This window comes from Quercus robur, chromosome 9 (assembly GCF_932294415.1).
Source record: "Quercus robur chromosome 9, dhQueRobu3.1, whole genome shotgun sequence".
Classification (NCBI taxonomy): domain Eukaryota; kingdom Viridiplantae; phylum Streptophyta; class Magnoliopsida; order Fagales; family Fagaceae; genus Quercus; species Quercus robur.
This window is the reverse complement of record NC_065542.1, coordinates 46,892,756-46,920,411: the sequence shown is the minus strand read 5'-3', so window position 1 is coordinate 46,920,411 and position 27,656 is coordinate 46,892,756. Positions and strand designations below refer to the sequence as shown.

The 27,656-nt window shown below is 35.8% G+C and overlaps 1 protein-coding gene across 4 annotated transcripts; it reads left to right on the top strand.

The window, feature by feature from the left end:
• The first annotated feature begins 1,858 nt into the window (after positions 1 to 1,858).
• LOC126698743 (sterol 3-beta-glucosyltransferase UGT80A2) lies at positions 1,859 to 27,374 on the top strand. Of its 4 annotated transcripts, XM_050396159.1 has the most exons (14): positions 1,859 to 2,291; positions 4,150 to 4,334; positions 4,412 to 4,654; positions 11,520 to 11,631; positions 14,142 to 14,312; positions 15,743 to 15,806; positions 15,977 to 16,034; positions 16,167 to 16,344; positions 17,682 to 17,812; positions 25,206 to 25,308; positions 25,404 to 25,480; positions 25,724 to 25,771; positions 25,874 to 26,023; positions 26,842 to 27,374. In XM_050396159.1, exons 1-14 carry the CDS (start codon positions 2,171 to 2,173, stop codon positions 27,007 to 27,009), a joined length of 1,809 nt encoding a protein of 602 aa, XP_050252116.1. In that variant the 5' UTR covers positions 1,859 to 2,170; the 3' UTR covers positions 27,010 to 27,374. The 4 variants fall into 4 exon arrangements, with proteins under 4 accessions (XP_050252116.1, XP_050252117.1, XP_050252118.1 ...); XM_050396160.1 differs by lacking the exon at positions 15,743 to 15,806 and having other exon boundaries at positions 14,142 to 14,307; XM_050396161.1 differs by lacking the exons at positions 1,859 to 2,291; positions 4,150 to 4,334; positions 4,412 to 4,654 and adding exons at positions 7,812 to 7,929; positions 8,012 to 8,159.
• The last annotated feature ends 282 nt before the right edge of the window (positions 27,375 to 27,656 follow it).

Below are 27,656 nucleotides of genomic sequence, written 5' to 3'. Positions count from 1 at the left end.
CTTTAACCAATAATGATATTTTGTCTTAGTTATTAGAGATTCCAAATTTAATTGAGGAAATGAAAATTTCTTTGAAGCTAATTTTTTATGGTCATTTTTAGGAATTGAAGAATAGGAATTTTCTTTCAAATAAATCTAATGATCATTTTTGAGAGTTATAAATTCCAAATTTGAATGAAGAATTTTAAATTCCGTCGAAAATCATTTGGGGAATCAGAGACTCCATTGAATTAATTTGAGGAGTTAAAAACTCTATTGTAGGGGCGTGCATGGGTCAGGTTGAGAGATTTTTTCAACCTAATCCACCATGGTGGGTTAAAAAAAATCCAACCCAACCTAACCCAATCCATCACAAGTGTTCAACCCAACTCAACTCATGTGGATTGGGTTGGATCTATGGGTTGGATAGTTTTTATTTTTTTATTTTTATTTTTAATTACTGCCATTATTATTAGATTGAGCATTAGAAGAATACCACCATAAATAAGAGCACATTTATAACCAAATAATTATAAGCAAGGCACTAAAATAACACAAGCTATATAAAAAGAATTTAGGGCACGTTTGGTACACTGTAATAGACCTTATAATGTAATTGCTATTACAGTGAATAGTTATTCCTTATGAATAGCTATTATTTAAAATGAAGAATAACTCTTCCTTATTAAGATGGCGCAATAAGGAAGAGTTATTTAGTGAGACCCATCATTCATGTGAGAGGATGGAGTACGCATTTATGGTATTCTGGGAGTACCTAATAAATTTCCTATATATATGTATATATATTAAAAGTCAAAACTTAGAGAAAATTCAATTAGATTTTAATTGAATTTTCAATTTTGTGACATATGTCCTATTTAATTTTTAATTTTCGTACCAAGTGAATTATTAAGTGTACAAATTGAAGAGTCCAAATCCTAAATTCTAAATCGGATTTTAATTGAAGTCTAATTTTGCGCCACGTGTCTATCTAATTTTTTAATTTTTAAAAATTAAAAAATTACACCCTTGAATTACATGTTTTATATGTTCTTAATATGCTAATCGAATGTTATTTATCATTCAATCCATAAACTTCATTTTTTTTTTAGTATTATTTTAAACTATAAAAACTTGAATTTAAACAAATGATTGATGACATAACTATTGATTTTTGATCACTTTGAAATTTTACAAGTACGGAGAATATACGAATATAGAGTGCGTTTGCCTAAAGCTTATTTTGCGTTTGTGTTTTAAGTGCAGGGTCCCATAGCACTATTCATGACCTAGCCAACAAATGAAAAAAGCAGGAAATAGACCCACGGCAGCACTGTTACGTTTTAAAAATTATTTTGCTATAGTATTTTCAGTAATAAGTTTTCAGTTTTTAGCAAAATAAGCGGTATTCAAACAGATTTATAACATAAACTAATGATAAATTTGTCAAAATTCGTATCTAATTAGTTTAAATGTTATTGTTACTTAGCATTATTTTATTTGGCATGGCATGATTCGATTGGTCCATGTAGCATACATGACACGTCAACAAAAACATTAATAGAAGTGTCTTGAATCAAAAAAGTAAATCCCATCATAAGGGGAAAGAGATCAAAATTGTAATACTTTCGTAGGGGCAAAATAAAAAATATCCAAATCTAAGGGCGAAGTTGACAAAATTTGGTCTTAAAAAACAAAAAAGATGGGAGGTGGGGCACGCTACGCTACTTCTCCGTATAGTTCCAATTTTATCGTATTTTCCGACGGGACAAAATAGTAATACTCTGTAAAATTCAAAAAGTTAACAAAATTTGGTCTTAAAAAAAAATGATGGAAGCGGTTTAATAAAAATAATGATAAGTAGTGAGGAGAACAAATGTAATACGTGTCCCGTACTCTTTGATTACAGAGTTGAGTAGAGAGTAGATAGAAAGAGAGAGAGAGAGATATACAGAGAGAGGAAGAGTCTCTACACCCTTCCAATTCCCCACCTTCTCTTTCTCTCTCTCTCTTTCTCGGCCGCTTTATTCGAGGAAGAAAGAAAGAAATTGATAATAAAGTTGATTCTCCATTGTAGTAGTAATTACAACACACGCACACACGGTGTGTACTAAGAGTCCGGTGGTGGTGGATGCTTATTTAGTTTAGTTGTTCGGATCTGGATCAGAGGAGGATTCCAATTCCAATTCCAATGGACAACAAGAGTCATAGTCAGTTTGCCAATACCAAACAACTCGACAACAATGGTTCCTCCAACTTCACCACCACCACCACCGACAACGGTGCCAGTGCCACAATCACCACCTCTTCAGGTCCAACTTTCCATTTCTTACTTTTTATTTTTTATGCTTGCTTATAAATTTCATCAATGCCTATAATAAGTTAGAAGAGGCAATTTAGCCAAGCTTAATTTTCTTCAATTTGCTAATTGTGTTGCTTTGCTAGGTATATTATATAAATAAAATGAAAGAGATCATAGGAATTAACTTTAGTAGCGTAAATTCTAGACTAATTAGAATTACAAGACTTGTTGCAATACAAGTAGTAGAATTAGGATTTCTTTGCTTGCACGCTAAGTAGGATTCGAACTTGGGCCTTGGTATCTGTAACACACAAGACTTTACAAAGAACTATAACATCTTAAGGAAGAAAACTTTCTAAATACCTGAAATTGGAGGATACAAAACTGCCATGGAATCTTGCTGTTGCATATGCCTGATCTTTTGTATCTGCCATATATTCACTATGACTACCTCATAACGTTCTAAAACTGTAGCTTCTAATACTCATATGCAGCTTGTACGCATTTGACATTAGTTTAGAAGTTCCTTGTTCACCTTATACTGTAAAACTAGTTCAGATGCCCGATAAGGTGACAATGTCAAGCGATTGAATATTAAAGCAGATGTTGCTTAAGGAGTTGACCTATGATTGCATAACAGAATCCATCGAGTAGCAATGGGAAAGCAAGTAGGAGGATTGGAGGAGACAGTTTCTTTTGCTAATTTGACGTATTTTATTTGTTCAGTAAGAATTGAAAAATAGAGGGCACAAAAGCCGAGTCTCTTTCTTGAAACAATAACATAGAGTTGGGAAATTTTGAGACTCTTATTTATTTATTTTATTTTATTTGAAAAGAAGTTAAAATAGATAACTAAATTAAAAACAATTGAATAAGGTGGTGTAGAAAAAAGCGCCTTGTTTTGTTTGTTTATTTTTTATTTTGGCTAGTAGGAACTCTTTTCTAGTAACAATTTGTGCGTTTCATCGGCTAGAGAAAGAGAGAGTGAGAGAGTGAGGATGTTGGGGGACAGGGGGTAGGAGGAGTTGGATTGTGGGTTTCATGAGAAAATATAATGTCTGGCAGATCGATGGGGTTGCTTCATTCTTCCATTTGCTAGAATCTTATATTCCTACTTGGGAGGTGGAAGATCAGATGAGATGGAAACTAAGGAGTAATGGGGATTTCACTGTGAGATCTTTTTTTGAGACCTTTTGGGGTTCATTTTCTGTGTCTTTCTCTTGGGAAACCATATGGAGGATTAAGGCTCCTTGTAGAGTTTCATTTTTGTGCGGACAGCGGATTGGGAGGAAAATTATTACTTGTGATAACCTTATTAAGAGAGGGGTTATGCAATGGTGAGTTGGTGTTATATGTGTCGATGCAACGGGGAGATTGTGGACCACCTTTTGATACATTGCAGTGTGGCTTTTGATGCAATGGGGAGATTGTGGACCACCGTTTAATACATTGCAGTGTGGCTTTTGACTTATGGTGTTATGTTATTCGGACATTTGGGATTTGGTGTGTATGGAGAAGGTTCTTGATTTATTATGTGGATGGCGGATTGGGGGATCTAATTGTTTTTCAGCTGTTTGGAACCTTGTTCCCTTTTGTGTGCTATGGATTATCTGGAGGGAAAGAAATCGACACACTTTTGAAGATGTGGAGTGCACGTCAACTTAATTGCTAGCGGCTTTCATTAGTTCTCTTTATGAGTGGTCCTTTGCTTTGGATCTTACAGATAGTACTTTTTCTTCATGTCTTTCTTCATGAAGTAGTCTCTTTTCAATAAAATTATTCTTTCCGAGAGAGAGAGAGATATTTGGGACTTTTTATTTAATTCTTTTGTAATTATATTAATGCATATTGTAGTTTTCTTTGTTCAGGGGCTGCTAGCCAGAATCTTTCTGAAGTAAACACCTTGCCAATTGAGATATTAAACGTTGACAAACTGGAATCTGCGGGTCCAATTAAGTTGGAAAGATCAAAAACTGAGAGGCATAGACATCATAATATACTTGCTGAAGAAGCAGCACAAATTTTTGACGAGACAATTTCTGTCCAGCAGAAGGTGAATTTTACGTCAGGTTGCTTCAAAATTTTTCCCCCCATTATAGTGTGACCTGGATCTTTTATTGAATTGTGCAGCTAAAACTTTTGAATAGAATAGCTACAGTAAAAGATGATGGAACTGTAGAATTTGAAGTTCCAGCTGATGTTGAACCCCAAGATATTGGTGTTCGCTCTGTGGGTGCTAGCACTGATACTGTGGATGATGAACCTCTTGATGCAACAGACCTTCAGTACATACCACCATTGCAAGTAGTAATGCTTATTGTGGGTACACGTGGAGATGTTCAGCCGTTTATTGCAATTGGAAAACGTTTGCAGGTTTTGAGACTTTCTAATCTTCACAAGCTTATTGTCCTGTTATTCTATGTATATATTATTTGTGAACAATCTTTTAAGATTTTTTTTTGTGGATAGGTTACAATCTTTTAGGCTTTTGACCATTACTGGTATGATTTTGATGTGATTACATGTTAGCTATGCCAGTTTTGCAGAAAAGTGCAATGTAGGTCTAAACCTTATGATTGCTATACAACCATAGCTTAGTTATACGCATGCCAAATTCATGTAATCTACCCTAAAAAGATTTATCAGGAAGAAACTCTTAGCAAACTTAAAAACTTAAGTGGAAAATGTTGGAAACATGCTTTGCATTGGGTTTTCAAAACTAAGAACTTCAACTTCATCGAGTTTAGCACTTTCCCCTCAAAGCAGTGAGCTTTTCTCTTTATCCAAAGATGATAATAACTCCCATCATTGAGTAAGACACTACCCAAGAAACACCAAACAAGTAGAAAACCAGAGGCATTCTTTAGCCATCGCATAATGGAGGAAAAGATGAGCCATAATTTCTTACTATCTTTTACACACACCACTCTATAATAAAGCTCTCTTGCTTCGTTAGATTTGTCGTAGTCACAGTCTTTCCTAATATCACTCACCAGAAGAAGAAAGACACTCTTTGCGGTGCACAAACTTTCCAAATGCTTTACCAAGGAAAATAATTTCCTCTTTCTCTTAAAGCCTTGTATTAGCTTTTCACCTGGAAGCCTTAATTTTTTGATGGGATCCATACCGATTTATCTGCCTCCCCACATCAAATCTTTGTAGCATATGTGATACCTAGTAATTGTGCCATAGATTCTAGTTCCCAATTGTTAATTGCTCCAATGAAAAGAGGATTTCGATAAAAGCAACCATTTGTATAATCTAGATAATCCGCTACCTTAATCTCTTAGTCCCTAACAATTAGGAAATGATTAGGATATCTCTATATAATAGTAGTCTCATGCCACTTCACAAATTAAGCCAAAAGCCAATTCTAGAGCCATCACTATTTTTTTTTGATAGGTAATAAGACTTTTATTGAGAAAAAATTGAACATCATGTTCATGATGGTGAACACTTTGAACAAGAAAACAAATACAAAAAGAACAAGAGGTAAAGGAAATAGAAACTAAAAAATCAAATACAGCAGTACAGTTTGTACACACCCAAACACGAGCCCAAAGAAACAGAGTACGAAAAAGGAGACATTTTAGATGTTCTAATGTTCTTGTCTTGTCTTCAAAAATGCGGGCATTACGTTCCTGTTGGACTAACCACATTAAACATGCCTGGACCATATTCCAAATGGTTGAAAGATGCTTTCCAAACCAGTTTCTCCAAATAAAGAAAAAAGAGTTGATTAACCTCGACATTACCCACTGGATCCCAAGCACTGTAAAAGCTTCACACCATAAGGCGTGAGAGAACTTACAATGAAGAAGAAGGTGGTCCACTGATTCCCCATCGCAGCAACATAAGCAACACATCTGACAAAATGTAAGGAGCTGTCCCATATTCTTCCACAAACCCACCCCATAAGGCTCCCTAACCTTGTCAGAACACCAACTCCCTTGAGTGGTGCCATACCTAAAATCTATCACCTTTCACCATATTGCATTTTCATCTATCTTGTATCACTGCAACCATTTGGAATAATGGGAGGAGAGATGGAAAAATGGGGGGATAGAAGAGATTTTAATTTCTCTCATTTGTGTTTGGTTGGGAGTGGAAAAGTAGTGGGATGAAAAAAATGAGTTTGTATAAATTTACTCATATACCCTTGTTAAAAATGATTCCCAATTAAAACAAAAAGTGGGCAAGAAAAAAAGAAAAGCCAATCACCAAATTTATTAAAAAAGAAAAATCATACATAATTAAAAAAAAAAAAAATTCACTTCTAGTCAAACCCCAAAAAAAAGAAAAAAAAAGAAAAAAAAAGAAAAGAAAAGAAGAAAAGAAGAAAACTAAAACAAAAGAAAGAACTATCACGCCCACGGCCTAGAAAAGCTAAAAAAAAGAAAGAAAGAAAGAAAGAAAGAAAGAAAGGCAACCAGCAGTTCCAACACGTAAAAGGAGGAGGGGGTAGTTTAGTTATTGTCTGTAACTATTCCTCTTCCCTCTATTTTCTCCCCAAATTGGAGAGATACAATTTTGGTGGGCCAGGGGAGAATACACCTAGGCTCCACCAATTTTCCATCCTCTCCTTCTCTCCAACCAAACACCCATAAAATCACTTTTCTCTCCTCTATTTTCCATTCTCCTTGTTTCATCTCCAACCAAACGGACCCTAAATGAAATTTGATATCATCAGTTACATATCTAACTTCTTGTTCAAATATATTAAATATTTCTTTTAAAAAATCAAAAAATAGAAAAAGAATGGTATACATCTGCTAAGGTTTGGAATTCATAAATTTTGAATATTTGTACACTCTAGCCAATGAGCTGGACTCAAATGGCACTTCCTCCTCTCACAAGTGTGGAGGATGAGGGCGTGGGTGTAGCTTCCAAATAAAAAAACCATGTTTACAATCTGATTGTGTTATTTTTTTGATAAGTAATAAAGCCTTGTCGATAAGGAGAATTTCTTCATGTTCCCGATGATGAACACAAAGACTCGAACAATTACAATGAATCAACCACCAAAGCTAAGAGAAGAATGAAATTTAAATATAGAAGTACAATGTGCAAAACCCCAAGCTCGACCACTCAAATAAGGTGCGAATTAATAATGATTTCAATGGATCTAAGGATCTTTCAGAGTCATTAAACATGAGAGAGTTGTGTTCCTTCCACGAACTGCATAAGACATGAAGGCACTAAATTTCAAACATCTGAAGAATGCTTCCCAAATCAATTCCTCCACCAAAATAATAGGGCTGTTACCCGTAGAGGCAACAGCCGCTGGACGCCAAACATGTCAAAAACTTCACTCCACAAAGCATAAGTAACCTCACAATGTAGCAATAAATAATCCACCATATACAGTGATTATGTTTTGCATAATAGTTCATTGGGCATTTAGTTTTTTGAACATTTTTTCCAACTATTTTATATTTTAGTTTATGGCCCTTATTTTAAATGTAATGGAGCTTATGGGTCATCATTTTTTCTCCTCTCTTGAAGAAACAACATGAAGAAACTATAACACAAAAAAAAAAAAAAAAAAAAAAAAGAAAAAAAAAAGAAGAAGAGAAGAATCATGATTTGGGTGACCGAGAGCCAAACATATAAAGATCTCGGGAGCATCATCTGAAGAGTCTAATTGTGTAAGATAAGGTGCTTCTTTCAATTGAATTTAGTTGGGACTTGTAACCCAGTGCTGATAGGAGTTTTTTTTCTTGGAAGTAGGTAATCTATCCAAAAAGAGGATAATTGCATCTGAGGAAAAATACAATACTTGATGGCCTTTGGATTAGAGATTTCTTGTGTAAAAAATGGACATCAGACATGGAATACAATGAAATGTGGATGGACAATGGCTGACTTACATGGCAAGGTACAGGTTACAGAGATTGAAAATTACACTGAACAAGAAAAATCTAGGAACCATTTAGCTGCCTAGTTTATTTGGTTAATGTCTGATTTTGCTACTTTAAAACCTAAATTGGACATTGAAGATAATATATAGCTGCTCAAAGTTTGATCAGGTAGCTCATTGTATCAACTGGGTTGTAATGTATAGAGTAAAACCAGGAAAAAAAAATGATCTGAGTACATGATCATACAAATCTACATTTTTTTTGGATCAGTAAAGAAGCCCCATAGTTCTCACAAAACAGAAAAAAGTGTGGTCACAGTTTACATTAAATATACTAAAGAGGTAGAAAGAAAAAAGGAAAAAAGAAAACAAAAGAGAGTATAAATTAAGAGAGAAACATGCTATCTAAAAAAGACAGCAAATCAGAACCACAATCGGAGAAAGGAGAGAGCCGGGTTCCATGCGAACAGACCGCTCAAAAATTGCGATTTAAGATTGGCTACTGAGAAAGCTTTGTCTTCAAAAATACGAAAATTCCTCTCTCCAAATAGTAGTAATCAAACAAGAAGGGATCGCATGCCAGATCGCCAACTTATCCTTTTTAACAAGAAGACCAGCCCAACACAGAGGAAATCTGATATCCATCTAGATATCACCCAAAACACCCCAGCAGACACCATAGGAAGCCCCATAGTTCTCTACCCACCCAACAATGTAAAATGAGTGATTGATTGTCCCTATCCGACATACATATGCTACAACAATCTGGAATAACAATGCTTTGTTTCTTCAAACTATCCGTTGTTAGGAGCTTGCCTTTCATGGTCATCCACATAAAGAAGCCAATCCGAGGTGGAGATTTAGCTCTCTACATAGCATGCCAGGGGAAGGATAAATCTCCACCTGATTGCAAAGCACAGTAAAAGGTGCAAACTTTACAGCCCAGAGCCTTGGCCAAACTCGAGATCATCCTATCTTCCTGAAGCGGGCAGAACCAAACAGAATACAAATAATCCTGAAACGATTCCAAAGATTCCAATTCCCAATCATGTGCTGCTCGAATAAAAATTTAGTGCCAATGATGGATACCACCTACCACATTTGAATAATCTGACACCTTTGCCTCTTTATCTCTAGCAATTTGAAAAAGTTCTGGATAACAATCCTTAAAGAGCCCATCCCCCCATCAACGATCATGCTAAAACTCAATTCTATCCCCTCTTTCTACCTCAAACTTCACAAATATAGTTTGTGGCCATCCCTTACTAATATACCTCCAAAGACTCACACCATAGGTCGCTATCAGGAGCTGTGCACCAACCATCCTGCAAAAGCCCATATTAGTGGCAACCACCCTACACCATGATAAATTTATCTCCACTCCAAAATGCTAATCATATCCCTATCAGCCTTTGATTATAAATCATCAAACATCTAATCCCCAAACTTTCCACCCAAATGGCATAAAACCATAAATCCCAGTTGACAAGATGGAATTTAAAGACATCTGCCAAACCACCCCATGGGAAATCACTTTGAATCTTCTCTTTATGATAAGCCACACTAGTTGGAAGAGGGTATAAGGACATAAAGTATGTAAGCCTGCTCATTTTTGAGAGAAAAATCTTCTTCCACACTGCTAATCGCTTCTCCATACATTCAAGAATGCCATCCCAAATAGTTAAGCTTTGAATCGCCCCTAGAGGCAGGCCCAAATATTTCAGAGGTAAGGCCGGAATTTTACATCTAAGGATATCCGCTAGTACACCCATAATCTCAATCTCTCCCATAAGGACCATTTCAGATTTACCTAGATTTATGGTCAACCCAAAGACTGCTTCAAAATGCAAAAGAGTACAACAAAGATACCGCAATTGTTTCAGCATTGCATCACACAATGAGTGTCACCTGCGAAAAGAAAATGTGATATCTTCATCGTATGTGTTTGCCTATACTGAGAACCTTTATATAAGAAACTTCCTTCCTCCGCCCTTGACAACATTAGACTCAAAGCTTCCATCATAAAAACAAAAATAAGTGGAGACCTTTGCCGCAAACCCCTGGGACTCGCAAAAAAGTCAATCGAAGTCCCATTCACAAGCACTGAAAACCGATATTAGAAATACAAGAATACATCCACTTCAACCATCGTTCCCCAAAACCATATCTGCTTAGTATTTATAGGAGAAAATCCCAATTTTACAAGGTCATAGGTTTTCTCTGAATCAAGTTTGCAAAGCACCCTAAGATTTCTTTCCCTAAGCCTACATTCCAAACATTCAATCAAGACACAGTGTAGTTGTCTCCCATGAATAAAAACATTTTGGGTGCTAAGCTCCCTCAGAATAGTCTTCCACCTATCATATTCACTGCCCCTATATTTTTAGTAATAAGGGCAATAAATGTAGCATTTAGACCTTTCCCAAAGCCACCGCTGGCATGGAAGTAGTTGAAAAAATTTATTATGTCATCCCTCACCACACTCTAGCATGCCTGGAAAAAAGTCATTGTAAAGCCATCTGGATTCGGTGCCTTGTCCCCATTAATACTTGTAAGGGCCTGGAAAATCTCAGCCTCTTCAAAAGTTGAAGCTGAATCTGGAGCACTGAAATGCGCCATCTAAATGTGGCCTCCACGTATTCAACTTTATGTATGGCCCATTATAGAACTCTACAATCTCCTTCCTAATCCTTCTTGATCATTAGTGTTTTTCCCCTCCACTTGCAACTAACCAATATGATTGTGTCATCTATGTGAGTTAGCCAACTGATGAAAGAATTTAGTATTGCAATCATGTTCTTTTATCTAAACTGCTTGTGACTTTTGTCTTCAATTGATTTCTTCCATCATAATGATTTTCTCTAGCTTGGCCTATGCATCATCTCTGCCTGATCTCATCTCTGTTGACAATGGCATGTCCTCTAAGCGATATCGAATCTTTATTTTGGTATTCTATCACTGTTATTAATGGAAGGTCTAATGTATTGATTTCCTTCAAACCTCAATGGAGGAGTGTCATTTCCCTTTTTTGGGGTAGAGTGTCATTCTCCCGAACCTCAAGGGAGGTTTTTGTAATTTATCAAAAAAAAAAAAAAAAACTGAAGTTTTTTGGTTAGAATGAGTAATAAATACTTCATGTACAGTGGTGACACCTTTGCTTTTGGTTACATTGAGTAGAACCTTCTTTCCAAGCACTTTTAATGTTGATTTGTGCTTACGTTTTTATCAAAGATAAGAAGAATACATGAATAAAATTCAATGTTCAGTTTTATATGTTTTCATATATGTCTATATATTTATATTTATATATATATGTTGGCCACTCAAGATATTGCTAGAAGTAATTTGAGATCATTTACAAGAATATTTCCCATGCAGGACTATGGCCATCGTGTTAGACTAGCAACTCATTCAAATTTCAAAGAGTTTGTCTTGACTGCTGGGTTGGAGTTTTACCCTCTAGGAGGGGATCCGAAAGTTCTTGCCGGTTGTATGTACCTAAATGCACTATCTATTTTGGAATTATCTTGGTGATCTCATGTGGTCTTGTTATGACTCTATGCTGTCTTGTCAAAGTAGTTAGATATCTCTTAGTTGGGAAATGGCTCAAAGTAGTTACATATCTCTTATTTGAGATTGAGAAGCACTAATTGGGAAATGGCTTTCACTAAGTGCTTGACACATAAGTTGCTTTAGTGGGGTTTTTGTGGCATGTTTGAGGAACGCTCTTATGATGCTTTCACTTTTATTATAACATTGCTTCTTTTTAAATATACTTGTCAAGTTATTTAGATGACATTTTATGCTCATAAGAATATTCCATTATGAATTAACAGAATATATCAACTTACACACACACACACACACAACAAAACTAATAGAAATTTTTAATTACTTTTTTTTTTTTTTGATATTGTAGAGAGCCTGTCTAAAGAAGAGCCATTTGGAGAAATTTTTATTACTAATGTTAAATTACCGATTGTCTCTGTTAAAGTATTGAGTTTATGTTGATGTAATGGCCCAAGAGACCTAGTTATGTTGCAAGCCCATATATGGCTAATCCTAGCTCTAGTCTCTATATATACCCTATTAAGGGTTCACTGTAATCGTTGACTTGAGTATAAAGTAAAGATGTATCTACTAGGGTTGTGTTCTTCTCTCTTTCTTGCTTCTACTTCTCTATATTATTTTATTCACGTCTTTTACACGGTATTAGAGCCATTTTCTTGTGGCCAGTTGCTTTTGCTCGTTGTTACTGTTGTTCTCAGTGTTTGGTTGCTTGTGCAACCTTCAGATCTAAGTTTGTGTTGTTGCTGATGATTGTTGTTGGTTGCTATTGGTGTGGTTGTGGTAGTTGTTGTTGGTTGTTGTTCTTGGCAGATTGGAGTTGTTGGTTGTTCTCATTGGTTGGTCAATCTTGGTAGTTTTTTGTTGCTACCACTGTTGGTTGTTCTCGTCTTCTTACCTTGTTTCTGTCACTTGTGGCTGTCTTCATTGCGAATCTGGCTTGAAGAAACATATTTGACTCACAACCAAACTTAGTAGATCTTGGTGGTTGGCCTCTGTTCTTGGCTGATCAGTAGTGGTTTCCCACCATCATCCACTGATCTTGGTTGTTTTTGGTGTTCTCGCCATTTCTTGTTGGCCCTTTTGTTTTTGGCGCATTCTTGATTGATCCTGTACTCATTGGGTTTCGGCTTGTCCTGTTGGTTTTATGGTCATGTAGGTGCTCGTCGGAGGTCATGGTGGCCTTTTCCCGGTCCCTCGGTAGTTTCCAATGGTTTTAGTGGTGGGTTTCTTGGTGGTTCTTGCCGCTGGTTTTGTTGGTTGCCAGTGTAGTGGTCACCAGTGAGTTTTGAAGCCGCTAATGTTGGTTGTTTGTAGGAGTAGAGAAGGAATACCCTTGTTTGGTTCATGATGTGTGCTATTGCCTTTCTAGGATAAGGATAACTTAATCCCGGATAGGGATAAAACTGGTTTGGTGGATAAGGAGTTGTTTGGGTACAAGTTTTGGCTATTCCCTATCCAGATATTTTTAATGATTTTTATTGTTTGGGTATAGGTTTTGGCTGTCCCCTTATCCATGATAAGGATAACCTAACCCCTATAAAAACTCTTTTTGGTTACCTGTTTGGAATTGAAGACTTCATCCAGTTCATATTGTTTTTTGGTCGGTTTAGCTTCAATTTTGGCCAGTTCACATTGTTGTTCAGCCTCTTCAAGCAAGTTGGCACTGTAGAAGTTGTTAAGAGTTTATGTGTTACAAGCTGGACCTATACCAGAATATGCTCCAACTTGAGGGGGAGTGTTAAGTATTGGGTTTATGTTGATATAATGGCCCAAGAGGCTAGTTATGTTGTAAGCCCATGTAGGGCTAACCCTAACTTCTAGTCTCTCTCTCTCTCTCTCTATATATATATATATATCTATATTGACAATGTTAAGGGTTGCTTTCACTCCTCTATATTGTTTTTTTCTTGTCTTTAAGAGTCCCAAAAGCTTAACCCATTAGGAAATTGTGAATTTAATCATTTAACCATAATTCTATCACTCCCCTTCACGTGGGATTTTTGACATTTTAAATGGGAGGTAGAGTGGAGATAGAGATTGAACCTAAGACCTCTTGCTCTAATACCATGTTAAATTACCGATTGTCCTAAAAGTTTTAAGCTATTAGGAAATGTTGAATTTAATCACTTAACCATAATTCCAACAACTATTATTATTATTATTATTATTTATGCTCGTAATAGTATTTTACTATGAATAAGCAAAATATATCAAATTACATGCACACAACAAAACCAATAGAAAATTTTATTGCTATTATCATTATTATGAATTTGCACAATATATCAACCCAACAAAACTGCTGGGTTTGAGATTATTTACAAGATTATTATTATTATTGTGATGGTGATATGTTTCATTTGATATTAATTTTGGAACTTGAAAGACATTTGTTAACTGTACTAATTCCAAAGTTCTTTTGTCAAATAGATATGGTGAAAAATAAAGGATTCTTGCCATCGGGGCCTTCTGAGATACCTATTCAACGAAATCAAATGAAGGAAATTATCTATTCTTTACTTTCAGCTTGCAGAGACCCTGATATTGATTCTGGTGTTGCCTTTAAAGCAGATGCAATCATTGCCAATCCCCCAGCGTATGGTTAGATCTTGTCACTTTTGCATCTGTTTGTGAACGTTCTCTTTTATTTGAATAATAAATTTTATTACAAGAGTCCTCAGGTAATTAGGTAAACAGGGTGTTAAAAAGGGTTCACTTAAAATTATAATTAGAAATACAAAAGATTAAGAAATTTTGAAGGAGGAAAAGAAAATACTTCCAAACTCGGGCATCCAATCTTAAAAAGATCTTGTCTTTGCATTTATTTCACAAGAATATCTTTTGTGGTCCCCAATCATTTTTATATCGAAGTTAGCTTTTGATTCTGATCATGAATTCTTATTTTTTAATGAAATTAATGTGTCTTTAATTAATGTTGGGAAGGATTAATAACTTTGGCAAAAAAAAAATGAATAAAAAGTTCGGATTGTTTATTGCATAATTAGTTGTAAAGGTAATATCCTCTTTGGAATCATAGGGCTAACAAATGTTTCCTTGGCTTCTTGGTGATGGGAGTGATTTGGAAGAATGAACTATATAGGAGGAACTTAGAAAATAGTTCATTCAAAGAAGTTCGCATTTGGTGGCTACATGCTTTGGACATCTAATAAGTCATTGAAATACCACATTATTAAATTGGGAGAGGATTTGCTGCATACCAGTATGCAGCAATTGCTGCATATTGGGTTAGGTGACAGCAAAAAATAAGTGACAAGTGTCTAAGGGTCCACCTGGTCATGGGCATTGCACATGACCCATGCAGCAAATCCTCTCCCCATTTAATAATGTGGTATTTCAATGACTTATTAGATGTCCAAAGCATGTAGCCACCAAATGGGTCATGTGCAATGCACATGACCAGGTGGACCCTTAGACACTTGTCACTTATTTTTTGCTGCCACCTAACCCAATATGCAGCAAATCCTCTCCCTATTAAATTTACCTTTGTACATTTTAGATTGTAATACTGTATTTTTTTTTCTTCATAGTAGAGAAAAAGGAAAATGGCATTACATGCAAAAAGTCTATAAAATAATAAAACCATTTGTGGAGAAAGTTACACGTTTTAAACAATTTAGTTGACTTGGGGCCTGAATTGCCACGGAGGACATAAAAGTTCCAAATTTTTTAAATTCTGATTTCAAAATGTAAATTTTTTGTAATAACTTGAATTTGAACTTTGAAGCCAATTTTTTTATTTATTATTTATTTTTACATAAATCTCAACCTGATTGAATTTAAGATTCATTTCAAAATGATTTAAATTGAATTTTGTGAATTTCAAAACATAAATGTTGATGATATGTTGGTTTTACCAAGGTTAAGCTAAAATTTGTTATTTTTCTCCCCATTGGATGGAAATTGATTGTGGTGGCACCTGATTGTTTTTTAATGTCCAACAGTTAATTCAACTTAAGCTTATATTTCCTTGTTTCTTATTCTCCTTGTAACCATTATAAATACTTCTTTAGGTCATACCCATGTGGCAGAGGCACTAAAAGTACCAATTCATATATTTTTCACGATGCCATGGACGTAAGTCTTGTCTGGGTAAAGCAATCTTACTGCGTTATGTATTGTTTTTAACTGTTTTCTGGTTTTCAGTTCATATTTTCTTCATGGATTGTACTGGTCACATGTTGTTAATGTACTGTAATGGGAAAATTTTGAACTGCATTGTATATGTTTTACTTTTTTCATACCAGGCCAACTAGTGAATTTCCACATCCTTTGTCCCGTGTGAAGCAACAAGCTGGATATAGGGTGAGTCTACTGATTTATTTCCTTTCGTTGTCATTTATTTTTCCTCCCCAATTTTTCTGTAGCTTCACCACCTTTTCCAATTATGTAGCAATTTCACTTTTGGCCCCATGCTTTCCTCCCCCCCTTTTTCAGCTGTCATATCAAATTGTCGACTCCTTGATTTGGCTTGGAATTCGGGATATGATCAATGATGTTAGGAAGAAAAAGCTGAAGCTTCGTCCTGTAACATACTTAAGTGGTTCACAGGGCTCTGATTCTGATATTCCACATGGATATATATGGAGTCCTCACCTTGTTCCTAAACCAAAAGGTGGTTGCTTTTGATTTCAATCATGTTTTATTCTACTTCCAATCATATAATACGGGATCCATCTGTTACCATTTCAGGTTAAAGAACATAATTTGTTTATTCCATGTTCCCATGAAAATTGTACAAACATGTGGTTTTTCAATCTGGTATTTTAAGTAACAACTTATACATGATTCTGGAAGAAAAGAAATCTTGGTTAAACATGGCCATAAGATGGTAGCTTTCTATCTTTTGGGAAACAAATTCGATAAAAAAGTAGCTGGCCTGAGTAGCCTTGTGGTGTGTGTGCAACAGTGCTATTTGCGTATTTTATTCCATTTTTGCTCTCTTTTACTTAGGACGCGTTTGGTATACTATAATGATAATTACTTATGAATGGGAATAAGTATTACAAGGAATATAAGAAGTTGCATTGAAAAAACTATTCCTATCCATATGTTTGGTGATAACACAGTAATACAACACTGAGTCTGCATTTCACAGCTTTGGTCCCACTTATCATTCAATATGCATAAATTAAATAATTTTATAATTAATATCAATGTCGTTTGTTAACATTGTTATCTCCATTAATATTAAAAAAAAAAGACAGCATCTCTCTTAAATATTAGATTCTAATAAACGACACATGCATCTGCTTGATTAATTTTTTTTTTATAAGGTACACATTAATATATATATATATATATATATACATGTTTCATAAAAAGGTTAATACATATTTGAAACTTAAATTAATGCATCATAAAAAAGAGTTTGTAAATTTTTAAAAAAATTAAATTTCTTACCATAATATAAATTGATTATGAGAGAGAAGCAATTTTTTTTTTCAGAGCCAATTATGTTTTTTTTGGGGGAATTTTATTTTTTGAGATATCATGTTACTAAGGAATAGCTATTACAGACCTATTGGTAAGGAATAACCATTCCACATTTAATGAATAACTATTAATAAGTAATTGCTATTCCTTGTAATGAAAATGAAACAAAAATACTGAACAATGATTGCAATGGAATAACTATTCCATTCCTGAATTTATTATAGCATACCAAATGTACCCTTATTTTTCTCCCAAGAGAAATTGGATCAAGGGTTTTTAGGAAATAGTTCAATCAATTGGTATATGCATGTTCTTTGACTGACTTTTTGAAAAAAATCCATGTTCTTCGATGCAATCTTGTTGGTTCTTTTTTCCATTTTCCTTTTGTTATTGTTTGAGTGAGTCAGCAATTACTTTTATTGAAACAACATATTCTGCATAATCATTGCAACATGAGCAGACATGAATTTTGATGCAAGCATGTGATATCTGTATGTTGTGTTTTTTGGTTTGCAGATTGGGGTCCTAAGGTTGATGTGGTAGGATTTTGCTTCCTTGATCTTGCATCAAATTATGAACCTCCTGAATCACTTGTAAAATGGCTCGAAGCTGGTGACAAGCCTATTTATATAGGATTTGGTAGTCTTGTGAGTTTGACTTCCTATTTTTCTCATTAATTTATATATTCCCTCTTAAATATATATATAGTGGTGAATCTCACTGTTGAAACTGTCATAATGAATAATCAATTCATTATATATGCCAAAGTTGAGTCATTAGATAATCAACTTGTTGTGGACATCAATGGGTCTTGAACCCATGACCTGACCTTCCACCATGCACTAACAAGGGGAAGGGGTGCTGTTTGAACTATAGCTAATTGGCTATTTAGAACTATGTTGGAAATGGAGATTCTAAGCACGTCCTTGGAATTAGGATGCTAGAATAATTCTCAAAAGTAGCGCTCACCATTTAAGGATTAGTTGTATCAATTGAGTTTTACAAGTATTTCTTACTTGATTACTTTTCTAACTATTTTCCTCTTCGAATGGGATTACCAATGCAATTGTTGTTCTACCATTCAGTATTCGAAAAATTGAAATATTTTAGTATGTGTTGAACTTAGATTTTCTTTTAAAGATCAATTGATTGTAAATTTCTAAAAGATGTACGGCTGGTGATTGTGCGTTTTAGGTGATTGACCCTGACACTAGTTTTATTATTGATACGCAAATCTCAAGATGCCCTCATAGGTGGAAAATATAACGAAAATAGGAAAAATACAAAATTTTTATCTAAAATTTTCTGAACACTACCTTTCAAATTGAGGTGAAGATATTTCATTTTTAGCTTGGTTAAAATAACTCATTTTTGTTAAGTTTCCTGTTATGATGGAGGAAATTGGTGAAAAGGAAGCCTATTTTAGAAAGCTAAGTTGCTTAGAGAAAAGAATGAATGAACTAGCTCTTCAAAAGACACACTTTTGGAATAATACCTCAGGTAGAGATTTCTTGGATTCAAATTCAACTAGTTACAATGAGCGCAGCCTTGCTTATTTATAGTTACATAGGCAAGCTGTTGAGTTAGTTGCAAGAACCTACCATGTGGCTGCCAAGTGAATGGTCAAAGCTTAACAAACTTCTCTAACTAATTGATAGGCTATTGCACTTATCACTAACAATCTTATCAACTAACTAACTTTCTATTACAAGTAAAGAAGCTACTTATCATATAACATAAGCACTAGTAAACAGGTAGCTTATCAAGGATGCTTGTATCTTTGAGGTTTTGTGGATTCCAGAAGGAGGAACTGTTAGAGTATGAGATTTAAGGTTTTATAGAGCTTTTGAAGATTGGGAGCTAGTTGCATCTTATTCTCTATTCGAGCTTATCGAAACTCGTATTCCTCGAGGTGATAGGAGTGATACTCTTGGTTGGCGGCTAAAAGGAGATGGTAAGTTTGACATCCGGTCTTATTACCATGCAATTTGGGGTGCTTCGAATTCTTTGTTTCCTTGGAAGCGTGTTTGGAAACCAAAGATTCCTAGGTGAGTGGCGTTCTTTTTGTGGACAGCTGCACATGATCGGATCCTCACTTTGGATAATTTAATGCTTAAGGGTCGCTCGTTGGCTACTTGGTGTTGTATGTGTTGTTGTGATGGGGAGTCGGTAGATCATCTTCTTCTTCATTGTCCTGTTACTCATTCCCTTTGGACTTTTATGCTTTAGGCTTGGGATTCATTGGGTTATGCCAGGTTCAGTGGCGGGTTTGTTATCTTGTTGGCATCAGTGGCTTGGGAAACATAATTCGGACATTTGGAATTTGGTTCCAGGGTGCTTGATGTGGATTGTGTGGTTGGAACGAAATCGTCGTTCCTTTGAGGACATTGAGAAGACATTGGATGAGTTAAAGGTTTTATGCCAAAGGAGTCTTTTGGAGTGGTCTCGTTGTTGGGGTTTTACTGATTGTTCTTCTATCACTGAGTTTATGCTTTCCCTTAGCTTAGTTTCCCGATTTCTCTTTTTGTTGTGTTGTTTGTTCTATATTTTCTTGTTGTTTATCATCATGAACAACTTGTACTTTTCCTTTTTTTCTCATTAATAATAGTTTTCTGATTACCTATAAAAAAAAAAAATGAATTGCATCTGGACTATCCCTCTTTGGAACACACTTGTCCTCAAGTGTGGCTAGTTGTAAGTTGATCTGGTGCATGATAGGGCAGCAAGTGATGCATATTGAAGCTTTTGGAAATGTGCATATGATCTGGTAGTTCCACTGATCTGCATTCTTGTTAGTTATTGTATCAAGCTGCTGCATCATGCTAGAGATTAAGGGCTGTTGCTGCTTTGTGTACAGGCTGCAAGTGAAAGCAGCCACGTAGACGCTCTTGCATCCATCCTTTTTCATTTTGATTAATGGTTTGGGGCTATCTTTCCCCTTCTTTGGTTGCAATGTGCAACAATCTTGTTTCTTGTATAAGCTGAATGTGTTGCTCCTTCCACCTGGAATGGTTTGATATGGACATGATCTTTCACACCCAAGTAAGAGATGGCAAACATCCATGGTTGTCACATCACAAAGAACATAATCTTGAAAGTCATTAATTAAGAACACTAAGCACTTTCTTGAATCTCTAACTTCACCTCCTTTCTTGAAGCAAGATAGTTTTTGTGGTTGGGGCTGTTCTTGATTCTTTGATTCAAGATTGTTCAAGACTTCTAGTGACACCATATCCTCGTAACTACTTCTTCTAAGCCACTCTTCATCCTCCATTTCTTTCTTTGGAACTTGCAAGACGTTTGTTACTAATGATAAATCCTCCTCTTCATCTATACGAGCATCTACTTCTTCTTCCACTTATTGATCATATATGGGTTCTTGAATGCACTCCTCTCCTTTATTGTCTTGAATTATCAATACACTATCACACATTTTTGGGAAGACTGGACGTGAGAATGAATAGTCTCATTCACATCTTCCCCAATAACTGACTCCAGCTGATTTTTTTCATGACTTTTAATTGGGAAATTTAGATTTTCTGATGTGCTATCTTTAACATTTGACTTCTCAAAAACAGATCCTCCAAAGCCCAAATTCTCAACCTTCTGATAAGGGTAACTAACAAAGTCGGCATCTAGGAGAGAAAACTCTCTCATAAACAAAGCATCTTCGGTTGGATTCCCAATCAATGTATGGTCATTCTTATTCAAGTTTGAGCTCAAATCAGAATCATCATGGACAGCAGATGGGTACAAATATATAGAGCTCATTAGCTTGGGCTAATTAACAGCCATGTCTTTTTGACTTCCAACAGGTTGAAGCAATGGAGGTGCATGGGAAGCTAGGCCATAAATTGACCCAGACATTAGATCAGACAAAGAATTTTCATCATAAGACTGCTGTCTGGCACTTGGATATAAGCCTGCAACTTCAGAATTCCCAAACCTGAAATATCTTTTTCTTGTTCACCAATCACTCTTGTAGTCAAATCACAGTCTTGTTCACCAATCCTCTTCTTCATCTATATGAGCATCTACTTCTTCCACTTATTGATCATATACGGGTTCTTGAATGCACTCCTCTCCTTTATTGTCTTCAATTATCAATACACTATCACACATTTCTTCTTCTTCATATTGATCATACATCAGTCATCAACATATCTTCTTTGGGTGCTAGAAAGGTGTTATCGAGGATTAAAGCTATACCTTCTTCTTTGCATGTATTGGCTGCCTTTGATGAATCAGATGCCGCATTAACAAAAAAAAAAAAAAAACACATTGCTGCATTTCCCTTATTATACTTGGTCAACCAAGAATCATTTTTGTAGATAGCTTGCATATAGTTGAAAGGCAGAAGTTGCTTTTGCAATTTCCACTTCATTTTGAACCATTTTTGGATCTTTCCTTTACCCCTCCTAATTCTCTGAACTTGGAGTTGTTCCCACCAGGCTGAAGCTCTCACTCTCAGCTTGATAGAGACCAACTTCACCTTCTTGTAATCTTAGACTTCTTAGTACTCAAATATCCTCTCGATTTGATTCAACCAGTCCACAAATTCTTCAGGATTCAGGCTTACTTGGAATTTTGTAAGGTCAACTTTGATGTTTGGCTCCCATTTTGGCTCTTCTCTTTGAGGAACTTGCAAATGCACAAGACCTGGCCTTGGTTCTTGCACAGGCACTTGCTGATTTCCTCTCACAGATTGACCAAATGCGTTGTTGAAGTTGTTGCTATCTGCATCAGCATCTTCAGATTGTTCACCATCAGTCCATCACTTCTGTGACGATGAAATTGACTTCTCCTTACTTCCTCAGTCAAGGCAGCAAGCTGCCCCCTTCTGTGATGATGAGTGCAAGGATTGAATCTCGAATAGGCTATGCTGTAAAATAGAAAGGGCAAGAAAGAACTTGAATTCCCAAATGGATCTCAAGCTCTAATACCAAATTATGATGGGGAAAATTAGTGAAAAGGAAGGCTGTTTTAGAAAGCTAAGTTGCTTAGAGAAAAGAAAGAATGAACTTGCTCTTCAAGAGACACACTCTTGGAATAATACCTCACAGGTAGAGATTTCTTGGATTCAATTTCAACTAGTTACAATGACAACAGCCTTGCTTATTTATAGTTACAAAAGCAAGCCGTTGAGTTAGTTACAAGAACCTACCATGTGGTTGCCATGAGATTGGCCAAAGCTTAACAAACTTCTCTAACTAATTGATAGGCTATTGCACTTATCATTAACAATCTTATCAACTAACTAACGTTCTGTTACAAGTAAAAGGAACTACTTATCATATTACATAAGCACTAGTAAACAGCTAGCTTACTAATTTTAATTGACTAAGGAAACCTAAATCTAAATGATTTGGAAAATCCCAATTATTGAATTTCAATAATAACCTTGGCTCTAGGAAATAAAATAAAATACACTTCTACCTCCACGCTGCATTGCTCCATCAGGCTTTTGCCCAATGCGGACAATTCCCTATTGCTACCTGCCTCATAGGAGTTTGGGTTGTGTCTTAGTCCCAATGTGGCTGATCATCCACTGAGACCAGCTACTAATCATTTCCTTGGTAAGAATAGCCTCGGTAACTAGCTAATCAGATGTGAGCCCCATCTTAGGTGGATTCCTCATTTTGCTCCTCAACCTACGGGGTATTAGCAGCAACTGTTTCCAGCTGTTGTTCCCTCCTAAGGGCAGGTTCTTATGTGTTACTCACCCGTCCACCACTGTAAACACCACTTTCATCCGACTTGCATGTGTTAAGCATATTGCCAGCGTTCATCCTAAGCTAGGATTGATCTCTCCATGAGATTCATAGTCGCATTACTTATAGCTTCCTTGTTCATAATAAAAATGGATTCGGAATTGTCTTTCATCCTAAGGCATAACTTGTATCCATGTGCTTTAGATTTTCTTGGAGTTCGCTCCTAGAAATATAGCCATCCTTACCTCCTCATGTCAATCCCACAAGCCTTTTATCCATTCTCATTCGATCATGACGGGAGAGCAAGTCAAAATAGAAAACTTACATTGGGTTTAGGGATAATCAGGCTTGTTTTGATGACTTCCACCACGTCAAGGAGGCACTCTATTACTGAGTTATATCCCTTGCTCAAGGTTCCAAACTCAACAATGGCAACTAAACATGAGGGTTGCGCTTGTTGCGGGACTTAACCTAACACCTTACAGCATTGGCTGACAATAGCCATGTGCCACTTGTGTCCATGTTCCCAAAGGCACCTTGCTCTTTCAAGAGGATTTGTGGCATGCCAAACCCTAGTAAGGTTCTTTGCTTTACATTGAATTAAACCGCATGCTCCACCGCTTGTGCAGGCCCGCATCAATTCCTTTGAGTTTATTCTTGCGAAGTGTTTGGATCTATTATGAAAACCAATAGGCGCTCAATGGACCTTTCTCGGATTCCAAGATGTGAGGGAAATGATAGGCTGTGTTGGTGTCTAGAGGAAGTGGTAAGTTTGATATTTGCACTCATTATAGGAAATTAGGGGTATTAACTCCCCATTTTCTTGGAAGGGTATCTGGACCTCTAAAATTCCTAGGAGAGTTGCTTTCTTTGTGTGGGCAGCTGCTTGGAATTGGATACTTACTTTGGACTATCTTATGAGGAGGGGTCTGCCTTTAGCAAATTGGTGCTGTATGTGTAGAAAGGAGGGAGAGTCAGTAGACCATCTCTTGCTGGGTTGTGATGTTGCCCAGGCCTTTTGGGAAGCATGGTTTGAACATTTGGAATTTAATTCCGGGATGTGTGATGTGGATTATTTGGAAGAAATGGAACCCTGCTGCTCGTTTGAAAATTCTGGGAGCTCCTTGGACCAGTTAAAATCTGTGTTACACCGTACCCTCTATGATTGGTCCAGGAGCTGGGGATTCACTGATTGTTCATCCTTTTTTGTTTTCCTAGCTTCTCTTAGACTTCCTTTATGACCTCTTTGTATTTTCTGTTCCCATGTGTTCATTATCATGAACTCCTAGTCTCTTTTGTTTTGTCTAATAAAATTGCTTATTTACTTATTATAAAAAAAAAAAAAAAAATCAACTTGACAGCACAATGCCCACAAGGATGTATAGGAAATATTCATGCACCATTAAAGAATGATTTGGTTTAGATGAAGACCATAAGACCCCAGTAAATAAAAGGCAAAAGAAATTGGGTTGGGGCTCAAATGATTTGGCATGATGACCCATTGTTTTAGTGAAGATGATAAGGGCATGGGGCTGGGTGGACTTATGATGACAAATTCATGGAGCAAACCCTCAGTAGTTCAGTGAACGCTCTGTTTTTGTTGTTGCGTTGCTGCCTTGATTTTGCTTTCATTTTTTATATTATATTTTTAAAGTGTAATCTTTTCTACCAAGTCTCTCATAGCCATGATCTTTGAAGTAGAGAAATTTAAATCGTGCTGTCCTTTGGTGCATCTTCCCAAGTGGCAATGTGATTTTAACATGAAACTTATGAGCATCAAATGATTGAGAAAACTAGATAAAGAGGACCTTGGGTCCAAATTTCTTTGATTAAATGACTACTGCATGTGTTGAAATCATAAATTATGCATTGTTGTTATTATTGTTCCTCCAGTTTTTTTTGGTTGTTGTTGGTATCATTATTATAGAATGTAATGTTGGATTCGTTACAGGAACTGAACTAGTCCATTTTGTTTTAAATAGGATATTAAATCAGTTTCGTGCTTTATATTGTACAACCAACTTTTTTGTTAACTTGACATGCAAATAATGATTTTTTTTTTTTTAAGGTTTATTTTTCATGGAAGTCTAACTCCACTCAGTTAAATGTCATATTTTATTAGACAGGAGTCATAAAATAACCTTAGTTGAATTTGGATGTTCCTACATGTGAGAATTGATTCTCCAAAAGGACAGTTATGATATGTGAATTTATTAAGTTCCTAGCTTTCTGCACTTGACTTCTTTCTGAAATATGTTTTATGTCTCCTCTTTTGGATAGAGTTTTATCTTTCCTGAACTTTCTATACATTTATTTATTTTTATGTCAGCCTGTTGAAGAGCCTGAGAAAATGACCCAAATTATTGTGGAGGCATTGGAAATCACTAAACAGAGGGGCATCATTAACAAAGGCTGGGGTGGACTTGGGGATTGTAAGTCTTATTTACCATTTTAAAGAGCTCTGTTTGGTTCTTATGTCATCTTTTGTGTATACTGGTTTATTTGGCTAAATTTTGCTTCCTTCCAGTGGCAGAACCAAATGACTCCATATACTTATTGGACAACTGCCCTCATGACTGGCTATTCTTACAGTGCAAGGCTGTGGTAAGGCATAAATATTTATAGTTTTTTCATTTCTAGATCTGTAAATACAGAAGTGTCCTAGATATGACAATGGCCCAAATTAACCTGGCCCAGACAAGGTTTACAATGCCAAAGTTTTTTTTAGGGCCATGCTCAGGCTTGACAGCTGTTGGCCTGGTTTTTTTGTTTGCTCTTCGTTTTCAATATTCTTCTAGTATGTAATAGGCAATTTTTTTTAATCCCTTTTTCCCTTGTTGCTTTCAGGTGCATCATGGAGGTGCTGGAACAACAGCTGCTGGTCTTAGAGCTGCGGTAATGTCTTAATAGCTAACCGTGTTCGAGATGCTTTGAGTTCCATGTAATTGGTTTCCGGCTTATTGTGATCCTTTTTGTTTTATTTATTTATTTATATAGTGCCCAACAACCATCGTGCCTTTCTTTGGTGACCAACCTTTCTGGGGAGACCGAGTCAATGCAAGAGGAGTAGGTCCTCCACCCATTCCTATTGATGAATTTACTCTTCCCAAGTTGGTTGACGCAATAAATTTTATGCTAGATCCCAAGGTAATTCTTTATTTCTGAAAAAGGTACACAGTGTTATCCAAATTTGCATCTGGTAAAGGTACCTTGATTAAGAAATATTCTATAGGTAGAATATGTTTTGGCTTGTAAAACTAAATTCATCGTAGGCAGCATGCAAAAAGTTAATCTAGCTGCTCTAGGGTAGACCATAGCTACAAAGTAATTAAGTTCTTACTTTATACTCATCTTGAATATAAACATATAAAAGCAACTGTAGGTTCTCTCCCCCTTCCCTCCTCTTTTATCTTCAGTTTGATTGATGGGGATGACATAATGGCTGGTTACCTCTTAACAGTCTTGACTCTTGAGTACTAAAACTCCTCGACTTCCCCAATGAGGAGCTCTGGTTAGGTGTCAAGAGTACCACACTTGTTTTAGAGCAGTTAATTTATAATTCACATTTGTTATTGAGTACTAAAACTTGAATTCCCCAACAAGTAGCTTTGGTTAGGTGGCAAGAGTACCACACTTGTTTTAGAGCATGTAATTTATAATTCACATTTTTGTTAACCTCAATGTAAAGGTTCTCATGGATGTGTATCTTAGTTTCGGTTTCCAACTTCATTTTAAATTGGTAACTGGAAAGTAAATCTAACTTTCCTGCTACAACCGTGTTTTTCACTTGATGTAGAAGTAAGATTAGATTTGGTGTATGACAAAAATAGCAAAGCTATTCAGAATTTCTTGTCTTTTCTGTAGTGTAAATTAATTTGTGAAACCTTGTCGTACTCGTGATATAGTCTCAATGGATTAGAACGTGTAAACTAGCACGTGATGCACTTACCTAAGAATCATTACAGGTGAAAGAGCGTGCAGTTGAACTTGCAAAGGCCATGGAAAACGAGGACGGTGTGACTGGAGCAGTGAAAGCCTTCTTCAAGCATCTTCCTTTCAAAAAGCCTGAGCCAGAGCCAGAACCGGTGACACCAAGTTTTTTCTCTTTAAGTAGATGTTTTGGTTGTGCTTGAATCTCGTTTAGCCCTTCCCATGTATTTCTTCACAGTATAGATGATAAGATGTCCTCAGCAGCATCACCTGTGTTCACTTCCAGAAAGTAAAATGGAGAGAGAAAAAAAGAAAGGAAAAAAGAAAAGAAAAAGAAAGGAAAAATATTAAAGTAAAAGGAAAAGGAAACTGCTTGGGGATCTTGTTAGTAAATCCCATTCCCACTTCAAGAGTTGTAATTATATGTATTTATTCCAGTCAATATATATTCATTTCTAGAAATGCATTCCCCACCCCACCCCCCAAATTTTTATTTTCACTCTAGAGATGAAATTTACAATAATTGTATTGTACCGGCATATATTCAGAGTTGATTATTTTTCGTGTTTCTTTGATGGTATATTCAGAGTTGATTATTTTTCGTGTTTCTTTGATGGTATATTCAGAGTTGATTATATGGCGTGTTTCTTTGATAGCGTCTTGCTGGCTCTCTGATACCATCCTTGTATCTCCTGGCCCTGTGATTTTTCGTAATGGGAGATTAATTAGATGAAAGGAAAAATATTTTAGTTGTAAATAATTTTGTTATATATATATATATATATATATATATGTAACTTTAAATAATGTTACACTACTCAATATTTTTTTATTGGATGCAAATTTTGAC

What these genes read in the sequence shown, in the direction of transcription:
- LOC126698743 (XM_050396159.1), top strand. Translation starts at nt 2,171, where the DNA reads ATGGACAACAAGAGTCATAGTCAGTTTGCCAATACCAAACAACTCGAC. An exon ending in TGCCAATCCCCCAGCGTATG is followed by an intron (nt 14,313 to 15,742) that starts GTTAGATCTTGT and finishes ATACTTCTTTAG; the next exon opens with GTCATACCCATGTGGCAGAG. An exon ending in CTGCTGGTCTTAGAGCTGCG is followed by an intron (nt 25,772 to 25,873) that starts GTAATGTCTTAA and finishes TTATTTATATAG; the next exon opens with TGCCCAACAACCATCGTGCC.